The following is a 17,896-nucleotide window of genomic DNA, read 5'->3' as shown; positions in this document are numbered from 1 at the left end:
GGTCAGATAGTGAGCAGGGCCAGGCTGTTTGGGGAGGCACAGCCTTCCCTACCCTAAAGCTCATTCAGCAGTTTGAGGCTTGCAGACAGTTATTTAACACAAAGAGCCAAGCTGTTATCTTTTCCCTTAAGACTACCATCCCTTTCACTTCTCAAATGCCAAATTATAGTCTACATTTAATTTCAGTGCCATAGGGAGAGTCATGTCAGGGGATGGTAGCTTCATTTAAAATTAGCCACTTTAAATTAACAATGATAGAGCCAAGAGAGCCATGGGGAAGGGATCAGATGAGAAGAGCAATATCCTACACCACCTACCTCCTTCCCAACCCTACCAAGGGAGACTCCCTCCCCCGCCCGCATTCCCTGATGCTCCAGAGGGGTTAATTCAGTGGTTCTCAAACTTTTGTACTGGTGACCCCTTTCACATAGCAAACCTCTGAGTGTGACCCCCCCTTATAAATTAAAAACACTTTTTTAATATATTTAACACTATTATAAATGCTGGAGGCAAAGCAGGGTTTGAGGTGGAGGCTGACAGCTCGCGAACCCCAGTAATAACCTCGTGCCCCCCCCCAGAGGGGTCCCCCAGTTTGAGACCCTCCCAGGTTAATTTAATTTTAGCACCCTGTGTCCATTCACATGCATGTGCTGTTCTGAGCATTTCCGTTTTCACAACAGGCTCATCCCGGATTCTGGAACAAGCTCAAATGCTCAGTTTGTGGAGTATGTACATAAGCTATATTAAAGACAAACCCACAGTAACCGTTTCCAGTTTGTGAGGGACCCCATGGAGCCAGTCTCTAGGAAACAGATAAATTCATGGAGGGTAAGTCCATTAATGGCTATTAGCCAGGATAGGTAAGGAATGGTGTCCCTAGCCTCTGTTTGTCAGAGGGTGGAGATGGATGGCAGGAGAGAGGTCACTTGATCATTACCTGTTAGGTTCACTCCCTTTGGGATACTTGGCATTGGCCACTGTCGGTAGACAGGATACTGGGCTGGATGGACCTTTGGTTTGACCCAGTATGGCTGTTCTTATGTTCTAACCTAAATGAACCCAAAGTTATGGAGACAGATATGAGTCAAGTAAGCAAGCAGAGTATCAGAAACCTGGAAAAATCTCTGACTGGATGGGCTCAGACATTTGGTCACAAGCTGAGGTGGTTCAAAAGTGGATTTTTTTTAAGCAGAATTTTTTTCATTGTTTCTTTAAACAATCAAACACCACAAGCAGCAAATATTTGGCCACATACTTCTGAAACCCCAAACCATTTTCAGGTTTTGGCAGACTAATTTCAGCTTTTCAATTAAAAAAAAACCACAACAAATTTTGAAGGAAAGCAGAAGTTGTCCATGTTTTTTTTTCTGCTTTTTAAAAATCCCTAGTTTTCGATCCAAAAAAGTTTTGAAGGAAAATATTTGTCCAACCATTGTAATGAGCTTTAGTGCCTTTTAGCACTAGCTGATGCTGAGAACCAGTGATACCTTGTAAAGGTGATTTGAAAAGAAGGTTTCTCAAAACTAGGTTTGTGCCGAGATGCGGAACGTTTTTAAATGTTTATTTTTCCCAGGGCTGCACGGGGTGGGGGGCGGGGAAGTGGGGCAATTTGCCCCTGGTCCCGGAGGGGCCCCCATGAGAATATAGTATTCTATAGTATTGCAACTTTTTTTTTATAGAAGGGGCCCCTGAAATTGCTTTGCCCCAGGCCCCCTGAATCCTCTGGGTGGCCCTGATACTGTGTTGTAATCAATATTGTTTTCACAGCAACAGCAGCAACTGCGATTAAAGAGAGAATTGGGTCTGATGGATAAATTACCCTGTCTGCTCTCAGACACTGAATCTTTTGAGTAACTCAAGGGAAAACTGAGCCAGACCTCAGCTGGTGTAAATCAGCTTACATCTATCAATGCCATTGGCGCTATGCCAGTTTACACCAGCTGGGAATCTGGTCCAGTTGAATCTAACATCTGAATAAGGGCAAGGATTCCCTCGCAAACCATCCCTAAAGCACCATATCAGATTCCTCATCTTTCAACCCATCTATTTCAAATACTGATCTTTAATTAAATAGTCAGAGTCTTACACAAACAAAATACAAGTGTTTGGACAAAATGATGATGAAAATCATGCTCAATTTGCAAATCCTTTCATTGAAAGTACCCAAGCAATCAGATAAAAGAATCAAACTCTGTTTCGCAAAAATGTCAACATTCTTCTGCGAACAGTCTACTGACTTGTGACTCAGCTGCATTGTTATGAGTAGATCAACCTCAAACCTCAGTTAAAAGAAGTTCCCCAATTTAAGAATAGCCACATAAACCACTGGCGTGATGACCCTGATAAACACAGAGTTACATCAGGAGTGAACATGGCCACAAATCTCTGCCTTTCCAGTAAGTACAAAAGTGTTGGTGAAAATTATTGTCATGGGTTTTAAAATAAATCCCAAGCTAATCAATGTATTTGGAAACCTACTGTTACCAACTGCCCACTGTGGAGCAATACACCAAATTCTGGCTAGACTGTCATAGTCTCCTGAATTATCCTTTCATGAGAAGCTGAAGAAATAGTCTTCATACTACATGATGCAATGACTTGTGAAATCCTTGTGAAAACTTGACCCCTAACAAGTGTTCTAGAATCACAGGGATCAAGCATGTCCCCCCCTCCCCCCCCCACTGAGCCTGGTTCTGATACCCTGATTCAAGTTGCATAGCACCTGAAATGGTCCCATTGACTTCACTCATGGGAGTAAGGATACCATCCAGCATGAGTTAGGGTATCAGAAACTAGCCCATTGAAGTTAACAGCAAAACTCCCATAGATTTCACCAGGAGTGGCATTTACCCTGGAAATGTTAGAGACTTACTTGGTGATCCATTTAATACACCTCTACTAATGAAGAACAATGTTTTCTAAAACTGTTTGATAGATGTCTGTGGGGGAGGAGCCAAATCTTCCGAGATCCCTACCCCAAAAATTATGTCGTGACAATGAGTAATATTTATAAAAATAAAATAAAATGAATGGAAAGTCCTGTGCAATGTGAGCAGCAACATGGCCTTTGTCTTGTGCTTACACTCTGGCCATTCCAGTGCCCCAGTCCTAAGTGAGTGAGTCCCACCTATGAGCTGGCTTTGTTCATATTTTATTTAGCGAACTTAAAGTAACATTCTTTACATCCAACAAGAGGGACGTGATGTTCTCTCCATGGATGTTGGCCCACGCAGGAAAGACACCCAGCTGGAAGATGCTCTTGGCCCACGTGTTCATAGCCAAGCTAAGCAGCAGAACACCCATAAGATTCATGAGCAGCCCAGTTCTCGCCTGTGAAAGAAATGCAGATACATTATACTTGGGTTTAGCCTGGAAATCCTGAGCATGTGAAGCAAGGAACCATGCTGGCCAGCCCTGAGGACTGACTGCACATGAACGCCCATTACAACAAAGAGAAGTTTAACTAACATTTCAACTGGATTTTCTCAAGCCAGAGACCCCACTCCCAAATGCCGACTTAGGTCCTCATCCATCAAAGCACATGAGCATTAGCACATGGTTAACTTTAAGCACATGAGGAGTCCACAAAACTGTTCTCATACTTAACACACACTCAAACACATTGGTGAATTGGGGCCTGATCCTGTGCCAGTGGTATAAATGGAAGTTTAGCCATTATTGGTGCAGGATCAGGGCCAGAGAGGCACAGAGTACAGGCAGCTTCCATTGCTGTCTTCACTGAGTGCAGTAGGTGTTCAGAACTTTTCAGGATCAGGCTTTGGAAAAGCATCTCTAACATCCCAGTAAATGGAGTGTGTATGTGCTTGTTTTAAGTTTCATTTCTGCAGAAGGAAAGGATTCTCTTACACACCAGCAGAGCATCAGGGAACTGAGAATCCAACTTAAAGAGTCTGTGGATTAAAAAGCACTTTCTGTCTTTAAGCCCCTGTCTGTAAAACAATCAGTGTCCACGTTCAGGGAATGAGTGAAACCACAGACATTTTTAGCCCATTAATATGAACAAGCTATTCTGTAAAGCTACAGCAATATGGAGGCAAAGAGTGAAAGCTAAATAAAATTAATAATCAAAGGTTAGGTGTGCAGTTCTTAGAAAATAAACCCCCCAGAGCCCCTTACCAATATGTAAAGACACCAGGAGCTTGAGTTGATAAACAGCTGAGTTTCAAAAGGAGTCAGGCTTTCTCCCAAAGCCTTTGTTCAGTTTTCTCTCAGGCAAAACTCAAATTGGCTTCAGCCTAAGTAAAACTGAGAAGGAGCCTCAGGACTTGACTCACTGTTTCCAAAGCAACTGACTCTCACTTCACTCAGTGCAAAGGCACAGACTCATACAACCATGGCAACTGTTAAACCTCAGTCTGAACCAAGGCAACGGGTGGTGTACAAAGGGAGAGAGAGAACAGGCTTGAATGGCCGGATGCTATTGTAGCAGCTCCAGAAGAAGGCATGTCATCACACTTTTTAACCGTAAAGAGGCTGGGGTAGAGTGCGGCGAAAGAAAGTTAGAGGATGTGAAGGAATGCTGAACTCCGTTGGGCTAAGTACGTTGAGGATATTGGGTAAGCCTGTGCCACTGAAAGGGACATTCACAAATTGCACTTTCATTCCATAGTCACAGAACATCACAGCAAAGTCATAAAACTTGCTCCTTCCTGGGGCCAGCCAAGGGCAGGACACAAGCTTGGGAAACAAGTCGACATCCAGGCAAGCTGACCTGTCAACAAGAATTGGACCAAACTGGGTTTCTATCATTTCACATTAAGTTAAAGGGGATGTGATTAAGGGTGACAGTCTCTAAACTGAGCCAACCCTAAAAATAACTATCAGCCCCTCCCATAGATAAAATTCCAACTTCTCAGCTGAGCCATAGACCCGGGTGCATGCACATAAACTTGGTTTCCTCTTATTCCACCTGCCCCGCTGGTTGGTGAGTGAGCAGCATATTTAAACATAAGAGTGTAAGATCAGATCCCTGCTCAGCAACATGAATCTTTTAATCTCTGAAGTTCCTCTTCTTTAACTACTTTCGCACTAGTCCTTCACCCTCTGGCTCCCAGGCAGCTAGATTCCCATGGCTTCCAACAGGAAAAATGAACCTCATCTCATTGCATGCAGCAGCCACTGTTGCAGAGCTTTAAGGATTGATCCTATACAGGACGGAGCGTGGCACATATTACCACAAGGTAAAATTTGCTGAACAAGATGTGGGGGGCACAGAGGACCCCAACCCTGTATTAATGAGTGCCACTGTCTGAGCACCAAGGCCAGAGAGGAGAGTGAGTTGCTTAAAGTGCCTCATTAGTACAACAAGGGTCATGCTTAAGGCCATATTTATTCTCTGCCCACACCCCATCCTTTTGTTACACTGGTTTTGAGAACCAGAGAGCAGGTGTGCAAAGTCATTGAGCGGTTCTGCCCCTAAAGGAGTAGGACTACCCTAGTGTGTAACCTGACTTGCCCCCACGTGGATTCCTCTGCTCATCCTTCCACTGGAGCACAATGATGTTGTGCAAGGAGGGACACAGATTAGGAATCAAGTTGACAACCAGCCAACCTGACCTTTCAGCAAGAATGTGGTTTCCTCAAAACACCCACTCCTTTGTCTTGAAATGCCATAAACTAGAGAATTTGCCCATCCTCTCCTGACTGCTTTTCCTGTACTCCTGGTGGACTGTATAAAGCACAAGCCTCTACCACTTGATCTTTAAGGACTAAGTCTTCTAGTGGGTGGTTTTTGCAGACTCATTAACATCACATGTGGACCAGTCACTAATGAGCTCAACAGAGACCTTCACATTTAGTGTGGACTATAAAAGCAACTGGGTTTCCCAAGCATAAGCTCAGCTATGGCAGTTGCTGAATCCAGTGCTGTGAGCATGGATGGGATCATGAGAACACTCACCTTCTGCTGCAGAACAATGAGACCTTAAGCAAATAGTAAATCCCATTATTGTCTGGATTTCACACACTCAGGGCAGGATTCCTGGCAATGCTATGGGCTTCCAACTGGACAAACTAGGTTCTGGTCACAGATTCTCACTTTTCAGGCTGGCAGAGGCTGTAAGTGATGTGGAGCTCAGCCTGTGGGAGGGCGATTGCCTCAGGTCATTCTCCAGCAATCCCTTCTGGCTGAGGTACAAAACAGTGCAGATGGGCTTTGGAAGTAGCTGCGTCTAGCCTGACTCCTGGAGAGGAGTAACTGCAACTCCGGGGTAGGAAGATGTAAGGAGAGGAAAATGGGGAGGAATCTTGAGAGAAGCCTACCCAATTCCTCATCACCTCCTTGCTTTTCACTGAGTGTTCTCCTTGCCCTTCTGCACACCAAGATGTTCTGTAACATTCAATCCCCTTCCTGGTGCATTTCCAGTCACCCTTTTCTTCTGAGGAAACTGAAAACAGGCCTGCTCTTTTCTCCCCAGTTCTCACTTCCTCATTTACTAAGTGCTTGTGCAAATGCTGAGAAGCACTGGGGTGTGGGCTGAGGCCCTTGGTAGCCAAAGCAACTTAGCAGCTAGTATCAGCGATCTCCAAACCAACATACTACACTACGGAGTCACATAAGACTAGGTTCCTACCGAATAGGTCTAGTGATTTCTGCTCAAGTTCACCGGCCTTGAGGATAAGAGTGTGAGAGTGGTATGAGAATGAAAATGGTATGAGAGTCACTTAGTGTGGCCATCACCATATAAACGCTACAGCCTGGGGAAGAACGTCTGAGCCATCTTCATGTGAATTCTAACCAGCTCTGAATGGTTGCACCTATAAGAGGGAGATCCTTTCCCCTATGTGACTATCTCCCTCCTCAGCCATTGCTTACAAAAATGTTTTACTCTGCAAGTCATCAGAACAGGCTTAGTGCACCATTAAGGCTCCACAGACCACAGGTGAGGAGTTATATAAGGGGGTATATGCTCAGTCTGGAGTATAGAGATGTACTAAGTTGACCCCGATGGACATTCATAGGAGTTTTGTGGTCAAGCTCTTCTGCCCAGTGAATTGAAAACATTCCCTTGGTGCTCTTTAACATAAGGATCTACATTAAAAAACTAATAGTAATGTACAGTGTAGGATGTAAACACTCTATTGTAACTTTGCCTTAATAAGAAATGTGTTTGTTTTTTAAATGACAACAAGAAAATACCAGACAAGAAAACAAAGCAAAACAAACTTAATAGTAAAATCAAAAGGAGAAGTAGCTCGTTTCTTAGTGTCTCTTTGTTTAGGAAATAGCATGTCTCTTCTTTAGCGAGGGTCATTGTTATACAGGCTGTACATTTAGTCTCTATAGAGAACTTGACAGCACATCTGAGAATTCATATACATGTTTCCTGTTGAGTTTTGAGAGACATTAATTTTGCTGCTCACTTGGAGAGCTTCATATTGTAGCTTTCTGGCTCTCCTAGACTCTTCTGTCTTTCCTCTCTCTGTTTCCCTCTATCATCTTCCTGAATGGGAATTGCCTGGGTGATTGCTCCAAGCATATTATGTCAAATAATTCCTTCCAGATCAGAAAAGACTAAAATATTCTAGTGCAGTTGATTCAGCCAGCATTTACATCAGATACCACTGGCAGTAGATCCACTTAACCAATTAAAAGGAATGTAGTAACATGCACTTCACATAGAGATGGTGACTTTGACCAAGGTCTACTGGGAAATTTAGCTTGGGATGCTCAAACTGACCTTTGTGATTTTATTTTACAACACTCTGATTTGGTAACATATCTCAAAATTATTGTCCTAAAAACTCTTCATCTAAATGATTGTGTCTCCAGTGATTTCTGTACATAAAAAATCTTACCATATCTTTGACCATCAAGTGTCCAGAAGAAAATGCAATTGAGTTCGGGGGCGTGGAGACTGGCAGCATGAAAGCGTATGAGCATCCTATAGTTCCTGGTATCATTAAATACAGGGGATTTACTTTCAGACGAATTGCCTTAAAAGAACAAAATGTAAAAATATAACACTGTACATTAGGGGTTCTGAGCTACAATGGAGCTATATCTAAGAATGCAAATAATTACAGCACTGGACCTAGCAGAACTCAGTGATCTGTGCTTTATAATAGTATATCCTGCTGTTCTATTGCTAAGAACATTTTTAAAGATTATTATTGATCTGTTGTGCAGAACGTACATACACTCCTTTAGCATCTTGTTTCCAAACAGTCCAATATACTAAGCAGGCCTTGTAAGTTCCCTGTGAAGTGTGCAGGTGTTGTTAACCCCATTTCACAGATAGGGAAACTGAGCACAGAGCGGGGAAGTGACTTGCCCAGGGTCAGACAGCAGGTCAGTGGCAGAGCTTGAAATGGACACCAAGAATTCTGGCTCCCGGCTGTCTTTTCTAACCACTTGAATACACAACATCGCAAAACTATTGGTTGACTAAAACCTGAGGTCTCTTTAAATGGCCTCAGGGAGCACGTAGACCCCGTTGGGGCTGAGCCAGTAAGGGTTAAGCAACCAGCAGGACGAGGGACCCAAAACCAACTCTTAAGGCCATATTAGAAGAGTAGAGAAATTGTATAAAGGTCTAGTCCTTATAGATTGTTAGCACCGGCGTGATAAATAGACTACAGTCCTTGAAATGGAGGCCTGTATTGTTAGAGAATCAAGAATAGATTCTAGTTGTATTAGTGTATGTTTACCTAATTAGCTTGTAGATGCTAAAATTCTATTCCTGGCTTTAATAATTCATTACGACGGTATTCTATTGATTCAGAGGTCAAAAGGGGATATTATAATTTAGATGAGACTTATGGTGCAATAATATTATTCTTTCATTTATCTTTGAAATTTGTAGTAAACGACCTGTAAGCTGTTTGATGGTTAATTGCCCTATGCTCATGAAGGCAACTAGCTACCCATGTATGCCTAGGAATGAGAGATTAGCTTCAAAGCAACAATATACATTACCTATTCTTCAACCAAGGAAGCCTTGCTGTGAACACGACTTGCTTCAAGCTATAAAGGAAGTTTCACATCTGATGCTTGCTATCTCAGATCTGCTTAAACTTTGACAGGGAAAATCTAAGCCTGTAAGACTGAGGTATCCAGGTCTACTGTTGATTAACCTTGTACTTTTCATGGAAGAATTTGAACAAACTCGGCACAAGAACTGCCTATTGGACTATAGCTTTTAAATTGATTACAGGAGGCTTTTTACAAAGCAGCAACCTCACCATCTCTGCTATGCAACTGACCTAAGAACTATATTCATATCTGTATGTTGAATGATCTTTTAACCACAGCAACTCTGTCTTTTCTTTTTATTAATAAATCTTAATGAATAAAGATTGGCTATAGGCATGTATTTGGATGAGATCTAAAATATTCATTGACCTGGTGGGTAATGTGTCCAGTCTCTTAGTAGAACTTTATTTACGGTGAATAAGGTTTTTACTAACTCTCACTATATTAGAGTTGGCTGTCTGGGTGAGAGCCAAGGCTGGATTGCTTAAAGAGAACTGTATTTTGGCTTATTGGTAATCAGTAAGGTATTACAGGAACTGTTTGGTTACTAGCTTGGTGAAATCTAATTATAGAATAAACCACCAGTTTGGGGGATCATCTGACCTATTCTTTACCATTTGCCCTGACTCTGCAATCTCAGTATAGCCCCTCCAGTGACCCTGGTCACAACTCCACACAGCTGGATGGGCTAGCTGAGATCCTGGAGACTACTGGGCCTAGTATGCAGAGGAGTGAGGTGACCCCATGGCTGCTCAGATGACTAGCGCATCATCTGCAGCTGATGAAGGCCGGGCTGCGACAATAGAGGGAAATGTTTTCACAGGGTACCTAGACTGTGAAGCACATGAGGCTGACTGTAGTAATTTGTGAATTCTGTATGTGACCTGGTTATCGGGATAGTTACAGCGTAGCTATATTGGGTTATTGGTTAATAGCAGGGTTGTTAGGAAACCAATAGGATGGCAACACTATGACTCTTGATACATAACACAGTGGGATCATTAAGAGACAATGCCTGGAGCTATTGAACTGTGAAGATGGTACATCCAGGCTCCAGACAAAGTCACCAGACTTGTTTTGCCAAGGGGCCAGATGTAGCAAAACCTGCCTGATCCACATCCACAGGGTGGTAGGGCTTAGGGGAAGATAGATAGGGGAAGACAGACACGCGGGAGCCTTGGCTACACTGGCGCTTTACAGCGCTGCAACTTTCTCGCTCAGGGGTGTGAAAAAAACACCCCCCTGAGCGCTGCAAGTTACAGCGCTGTAAAGCGCCAGTGTAAACAGTGCCACAGCGCTGGGAGTGTGGCTCCCAGCACTGCAAGCTAAACCCCATCAGGATGTGGAGTACGTGCAGCGCTGGGAGAGCTCTCTCTCAGCGCTGGCGCTGCGACCACACTCGAACTTCAAAGCGCTGCCACGGCAGCGCTTTGAAGTTTCAAGTGTAGCCAAACCCAATGTCATGTTAAAATCCTTGTTCTTTTATGTTCTGCTTTGTTCCTGCTGTTCAGACAAGTCTGTCTGTCACTGTGGCCACCACAGGGCACAAGCCCCCAAAAGGAAGAACTGCAGGGGTTGAACCCAGTCAGGCCGGCTGAGTCATCGCGCTGGTACACAGGGATCTGTAGCGCAGGGCCTGGTCTGATAATGGGAGAATTCGGGGCTTCCAACCCAGACAAGGTAAAGGCACAAGGCCTAACACGTAAGAGCGTGCGCTGAGAGAGACCACAGAGGGGCCAGAGCTGGCCCCATCATGGTGACATATCTTACCAGTTCTGCCAGGATAGGCAGGAAGATTATAATTGTGGCTGTGTTGCTGGCAAACTCTGTGAATAAGGCGATCACTATTGTGACAAGCACGACAGCCACCGCGGGTGGCACGCTCTCCAGGGGATGCAGGTGGCCTCCAATCCAGACAGACAAGCCTGACTCCTGCAGCAGGAGAGAAAATGCAGCAGGTTTTATATTTGAGCTCCTGGATTTCCATGCAAGACTCAGATCATTTCACAGAATTGCAAACTACATATAAATAGAGATCACTTTGCCCACCCACCTCTGAAACGCAGCCACCCTGTGGGGGTGGTGGGGGAGGGGGGCATGTTATAGCCCTTAGATGTCAAATCCAGTCACTCAGCTGCCATACACTTTAGGTGCAAAATTGCATGAGCAAAGTCAGAAGCCGAACTGATACCCTTTTAAAAACCATGGGCATAGAGTAGAATGACACAAAAGTAACATTGATGATGGGCATCACTCCAAAAACTACCTCACATCCTTTTGCCATGGCGAATCCTCCACCGAGCAGCAAGATAATGTTCCAAGGTACAGTCTCTTGGGCCCTTCTCCAAGACAGCAAAGGCACATTCTCAGTGTTTGATGCTAGAGAAAGAGATCCCCACGAAACACACACACAGAGATTAACAAATAACTTGTCATCTGATAAAATAGCTACGTTATTCACTGCTGTCAAAGTTAGCTGATGATCACTTAATAACAAACACATGGATATTTCAACTTCAATTAAACAGGAAGCAAAAAAGTTCTAGCAGTTAAGATTTTCTTGGGCTTTTTCTCAGCTGTTTTTTTAATTAACATAAAGGACAATTTCCTTGGTGTAATAAGCATAGATATTCTCCTTTCTGACATCCGGCAGATTACGGCAGGAGGAAGTTTTCTGACATTTGTAATTTTGTGGACAAGTTCGTCACCGTATTAATTTTCTACTTGCAGCTCAAAGTGGGAGGAGCTTTCTAGGAAGGAAATTGCTGTGTCTCCCCCAGAAGGTCAGTTGTGAATAAGAACTCTATTGTTGTGTCACATGGAAAGGTAAACTGGTAGGGCTGTCATATTCTGTGAACTATGGACAACCATATTTCTCCCAATGGGAGTCTGAGGAGCAACTTGCCACAGCCTAAAAGCAACACCTAATTTGCATGAAATGACATAATGGCAGTTGCTTTCATTTTTTGACAATAGGCCAGAGCAACTGCTGCTTTGCTGTGAGATGAGCTGCACAGGCTGAACCTCCAGTTAAAGATGAAGGTGGCCATAGCCATATGGGTAACATTTTCATAAGTGACTCAAGTACTTAGGTGCCTAAGTCCCATCGAAAGTCAATGGGACATAGGTGCTTTTCAAAATGTTACCCTCTACCTGCTGATTGAGTACCCTGCTTACTATTAGGTGCTGAGCTCCTGGAGTGTGAACACAGAAGAAAGGGACAGAGGGGCTTACAACCTACCTTTTAAGTCAAACCACCATTTACAGGATGGTCTTTGTGAAGGAAAAAAGAAAAGTATGGTCACTATGGCGACTCCAGTAACCGCATCTGAGACAAACCTGTCCAGGAGGAGCAGAAACATTTGTAAGCAGCAAAAGTCTTGAGATTTGTAAAGTTTACAAAAATTGGGATTTACCAAAGAGGATTAGGATTTTGCATCAACGCCACTCATTGTTCATGATTGGTTTTTTTTTAAATTCCCTTCTGAGCTACATGTCTAAGATTGGCTGTGACTCCTTTAGAAAACTGATCAGAGACACTGAAAACACAAAAACCTGGTTTTAAAGAAAATAGGAGGGGATGGCAGTGCTGGCTGCTCGAATGACTGAATTGCTTTCCATTTGTTAGAGTGTGTGAGAAGAATACTGACTATGGAGGTCTGGGGAGATTGCCTAAGCTGGTTGCGGGGAAGTAGAAAAATCAAATCATTGGCCTTCTTTGGTTATGATCTCTTTGTAAAATGCTCAGCTTCTAAAATGAAGAGCGTGATATAAAACCTCTAGGCCCCAATTTAGCAAAGCTTTTAAGCTTTAACTTTAAGTAACTGTTAAATATTGAGAACAAAATTAATCCGTGAAGTATGTACTTGATTCCCATTAGAGCCGAGCATGTGGTGAACTCTTTTTCTGAATATGAATAGTCTGTTGAACTGTGTCCCTGGAGAAATAGAGCTGGGCTCTTTTCTGTGCGGAAACAACTCACTCTCGCTCTGTGAGTGTTACTGTTATTGCCTTTATGGTTCTTCATCTTTGTCTTCACACGGATGTCACAGTAGAGAAAAGGTTGCAGCGCAGAGAGAAAAACACTAAGGGGTGAACTCTTGCAGCTTTTATTCAGCCCAAACCCGCACTGAAATCAATGGCCTGTCCAAAGACTTCAGGACTTGGCCCTAAATGTATCAATAGGCAACATTCCCAGAGCTCAGGCCATGAGCATTTTGAATACTAACATCCCACTAGGCTTCCACTACCTCCTCTTGGAAACAAAAACAATTAAAATGGTTCTAGAGAGATACATAAGGCTCAGCTCCATTTACTCCATGAAACCTGGACAACAGTATAAACAAGGACTATGGAAAACCCATGGATCTCGAAAGCCTGAAAATACTATTGAAAAAATGTTACAATGGATTGAAAATAGAATCTTACCCAGGAGTGAATAAACTTGCCCAGCCTGGGATGAATTTTGGGTCCCGGGAGAACAGCAGGATTGCAAACAAGCAGAAGAGGAAGAGAACTGCCTGTTCTGCAAACCTAAGGTGTAAGGAGATGCAATTAAAATCTAGTCATGCTAATGAAGTGAACATGAGTTACCTTTCCTAGGTCACCTTTAACTGCTAGTGATGATTTCACTACATTTCAAGCCTTAGCTCAGACAGGTGAAACTTCACGCATGACACATGGGGACTTTCCCTCTCTGAGAGCAGAATGTAGACTGTATCCCCTACTGAAGGTGTGAATAACTGAGAGCTGATGAGGGAAGGGATCTTCCAATTGCAGTAACATCTGCTATTGTTAATATTCCTAGTAAGGAACAGGGGGTAAAATCCTATCCTGAATGAAGTCGGTGACATAACTCCCATTGACTTCAGTGGAGCTAGGATTTGACCAAGACACATCCAAAATATTGCCTTAAAACCTCTCAAAGACACAAGGAAGGAGAGATACTTAAACCACTGAGAAGAAATCACTTGGGTTGAATTTAAGCTAATCAAATTTGTAGCACATGGCTTAATGGGCTTTCTCTGCTCCTAAAACTCAAAGAGGGACTTTGATTCTTACAATGACATTTTGCAGGCTGGTCCATAATGTACTGAAGGGAAAAGAATAAACCAATTTCTTTCATTTAGAGCACACAAGAATAATAATTAGAATGTTTGTTTGTGCTGCACTACCTACATCAGTGAACCCTCGCAATATCTCTGTGAGTAAAGCTGGGCAATTATTATTTTTTGGCAAACAGTAAATTCACTTTTAAAAATGCATTTTAGGGGATACTGAAACTATCAGAGAAATCAGGTCAAATTCAGCCAATACTTTTGGCAGAAAAAATGGATTATTTCCCCACCCAAAACAGACAAAATGGTTTATTTTGACCATTTGAAACAAAACATTGAGGACTTGTCTAGACCAAGAGTTAATGTGCAGCAAGCTGGTGTGGAAAACTACAGCACACTAGCCTGCCAAACAGGAACTATCCACATGGACTCTGCTGCCACTCACTAGTGCCGTAGTGTGCTTGCATCTACTCCCGCGTCAAGGCAGTGTAGGTAAAACAGCACTAGAGAACCTTTAGTGCACTGCAGCAGGGTTGACACAGACAGTGCATCTGTACCCCAACTGGGTTTGAATTTAGGGGTGGGGGCTGGTTCCAGCAAAAAAAAAAAAAACACCTCAAAGAAATTCAGCTTCAATTTGAAACAAACAGATCTTTTTTTGTTATATTGACCAAACTGAAATGTCTGTTGTTCGCTCAGCTCTCTCTGTGAGTATGGAAACACTATTTTACAAATGGGGAAACTGAGACGCAGCAAAAATAAGACCTGTGTTTTCAAAAATATGCACTAACTTTGGTTGTCTAGATTTTTAGTGTCCAATTTGAAACAGATAGGGCCTGATATTCGATTTTCCTGCTGTACATCTTTTTCTGGCATCTCATTCTGTAAGTTTAAGCATCTCTGATGCCCTTCCACTCACTCTCCAATATGTAAAAGTTCCTCAGGATTTGTTCAAAAAACTGTATTGAAATATCAATACAGATCTGGCTTAACCTAACCAAAGCCAGAAATAGCAGAGTTATGCCTGAAACGCCATCCTAGGAAGTCAAACACATCTTGTTTTCTCTTCACATGACTGATTAATAGATCTCAGACAATAATTCACAATGAATAATGTATTCCACAAAAATTCATCTAATTTTCTGTTCACAAATTGCCCACAAACAGATCAAAAATAATTGAATTATATTCTTTATATTCATCATGAATCTCTTCAACAAATAATACCTGCTCTGCAGACCATTCATAAACAGCTTTCCATGAAGATTAAAAATTCACATTGTATTGGCTCGTTACATGTCACATGATATTGTTTCTGTTTCCCGATTAAAAGACTTACAGTGTGTAATTCAGACAGCATGAATTGTCATCTACAATTGAAAATTGGCATTTGTGGACTATTTGAGCTACATGTTTGTTATCTGCAATTATCTGCATTAGCAGAGACGGAGCAACTGAACGTTTGAGGAAAACAAACTCAAAATGGTCACAGATACTAACAAATGGAAATTCACTGACAAATTCTAACAAATATCCTCAGTTTCCCTCCCCAGAAAAGTTTTTTCCAGCCCAGTTGATTTCTCTGTCATTTTTATTCCCTTTTTGCGACTCACTTCATTGGCCCCAGTTTCTGATAATCCTCCTTTATGACTGCTCGGGCTCTGTCTTCTGCATCCATTCTTATTTCTGACTTTTTCTTTCTGCAGTGCCTACCAACACAGAAATCACAAACATCCCTCATTTTCACAGGTTCATATGGGAACTCAAACACGGATGTTCATATTTACTATTCCTGCACACACCTATACAGGGCATGCACAGAGTAGCTGCAGGAGGGGACAGATAGCTCAGTGGTTTGAGCATTGGCCTGCTAAACCCACAGCTGTGAGTTCAATCCTTGAGGGCCCATTTAGGGATCCAGGGCAAAAAATATAGTTGGGGATGGGTCCTGCTTTGAGCAGGGGTTGGACTAGACAACCTCCTGATATTCTGTGAAGGCTTAGAAGGATAAATGGTACAGCAGGGGCTAGTGATTTCAGAAAACCAGTATCATATAGACTCTAGGACTGGAAGGGATCTCAAGAGGTCATCAAGTCCAGTCTCCTGCCTTCATAGCAGGACAAAATAGTGTCTAGACCATCCCTGATAGACATTTATCTAACCTACTCTTAAATATCTCCAGAAACGGAGATTCCACAACCTCCCTAGGCAATTTATTCCAGTGTTTAACTACCCTGACAGTTAGGAACTTTTTCCTAATGTCCAACCTAAATCTCCCTTGCTGCAGTTTAAGCCCATTGCTTCTTGTTCTATCATTAGAGGCTAAGGTGAACAAGTTTTCTCCCTCCTCCTGATGACACCCTTTTAGATACCTGAAAACTGCTATCATGTCCCCTCTCAGTCTTCTCTTTTCCAAACTAAATAAACCCAATTCTTTCAGCCTTCCTTCATAGGTCATGTTCTCAAGACCTTTAATCATTCTTGTTGCTCTTCTCTGGACCCTCTCCAATTTCTCCACATTTTTCTTGAAATGTGGAGAAATATGGATCCATTTCATAATATAGTACATACTTTCAGTCTTTTAGATAGATTTCCCATCTTTCAGACAAGTTGTATATAATGCCACAAATAATATTAATGACACCCTTACTCAAACTGAGTCATACTTTACCCAGCATATAGACCTGTAAACATCAGTGGGACTACTCACATAGTAATATGGCACTCAATGTGAGTAAAGGTGGCAAAATCTAGCCATTAATGCATTGGACAGTGGACATCATAGCTCAATATTCCCACCCTCTCATGACAAGACACAAATGTGCTTGCAGAATCTGTGAGCACATTCACTGATGTGCACAAACAGACATTAATGCACCTAATTGTCCATATGGCATGCCCAGATGTAGTGAGGCACAGGCAAAGAGATAAGCACTCAAGTTCTGAGCAGGCGCTTTTTGATGCCTGCCAGAAACGTGGCTCTAGTTACCAACAGAAAAGCTCTGGTGCTGCCTAGAAACCCTTGGGCTGAATTCTCCCTGGGTTATGAGTGTGTAAATTTCATTAGTGCTCAGAATGGGGAGCAACGTGTGTCCCTTGAGGTAGAATAGACATTTCCTTCTCAGGGCAGGTTTAATTGATGCATTGGTAAAAACAGAGGAAGCCACAGGAGCCTTATCTACACTAGGGCTCTCACTGGTGGTAATATTCCCTAGTATAAACAAAGACAAAACTTATCCTACTTTGTGTTGCCTTTCTACCCAGGATTATGCAAAGGAGACTTTGGTCACTGCGTTAAAGAAGCTTATTTGTGGTAATCACAGCCTGTGTTCACAGAGACTGTTCAGAATGTAAATGAGAGTGAAGTTGTCAGATTTGCAGATTTCATCACTTTTAGCAGATGACTGCATCAGCCACTTGATTGAGAAGAGAGCAAGGTGGGAAATAAGGATCTCCCCTCCCCTCCTCCACCTTCTCAAATCATCAGCAACTTTCTGGGCAATCTCTAACGTATGCAAAGCACTCACTGATGATAAACAAATATGTGAGGAATTTTTAACAACAGGCGCTGGCATTTTAATATGCTTCTCTTCATTAGCCAGGCTAAGCCTTCTAAACAGGGAACCCTAGACTCGTACACGGTCTGACTCTTAAACAGTATGTGTGCATACGAATGATATATTCATCACCAGCTGCTTTGTGTCCCATCAGTGTCATGTGGTTAAAATACATTTCTAATACTTCCGGGGACCTCGATTACATTTGAAAAGCCAGACTTACACCGTTAGACATCTGATTCTGTGATACTACTACTGATTAATTCATTTGTTGTTTTCAATGGATG

The 17,896-nt window shown here is 42.6% G+C and overlaps 2 protein-coding genes across 2 annotated transcripts in view; one reads left to right on the top strand and one right to left on the bottom strand.

Moving 5' to 3' along the window:
* EYA2 (EYA transcriptional coactivator and phosphatase 2) overlaps positions 1-17,896 on the top strand; it is a 585,490-nt gene that overhangs the window by 192,646 nt on the left and 374,948 nt on the right. The window lies entirely within an intron of this gene.
* The window catches only part of SLC13A3 (solute carrier family 13 member 3), a 40,376-nt gene continuing 24,111 nt past the window's right edge, over positions 1,632-17,896 (bottom strand). The window contains exons 7-13 of the mRNA XM_032767391.2: positions 15,666-15,761; positions 13,424-13,528; positions 12,237-12,334; positions 11,262-11,374; positions 10,766-10,927; positions 7,819-7,956; positions 1,632-3,330 (exon numbers count right to left, since the gene is read on the bottom strand). Coding sequence (XP_032623282.1) covers positions 3,145-3,330; positions 7,819-7,956; positions 10,766-10,927; positions 11,262-11,374; positions 12,237-12,334; positions 13,424-13,528; positions 15,666-15,761 — 898 coding nt within the window. The 3' untranslated portion in view covers positions 1,632-3,144. The remainder of the gene's footprint in view (positions 3,331-7,818; positions 7,957-10,765; positions 10,928-11,261; positions 11,375-12,236; positions 12,335-13,423; positions 13,529-15,665; positions 15,762-17,896) is intronic.

This window comes from Chelonoidis abingdonii, chromosome 14, assembly GCF_003597395.2.
Source record: "Chelonoidis abingdonii isolate Lonesome George chromosome 14, CheloAbing_2.0, whole genome shotgun sequence".
In the NCBI taxonomy this organism is placed as follows: domain Eukaryota; kingdom Metazoa; phylum Chordata; order Testudines; family Testudinidae; genus Chelonoidis; species Chelonoidis abingdonii.
This window is presented reverse-complemented; position numbering and strand designations above follow the sequence as displayed.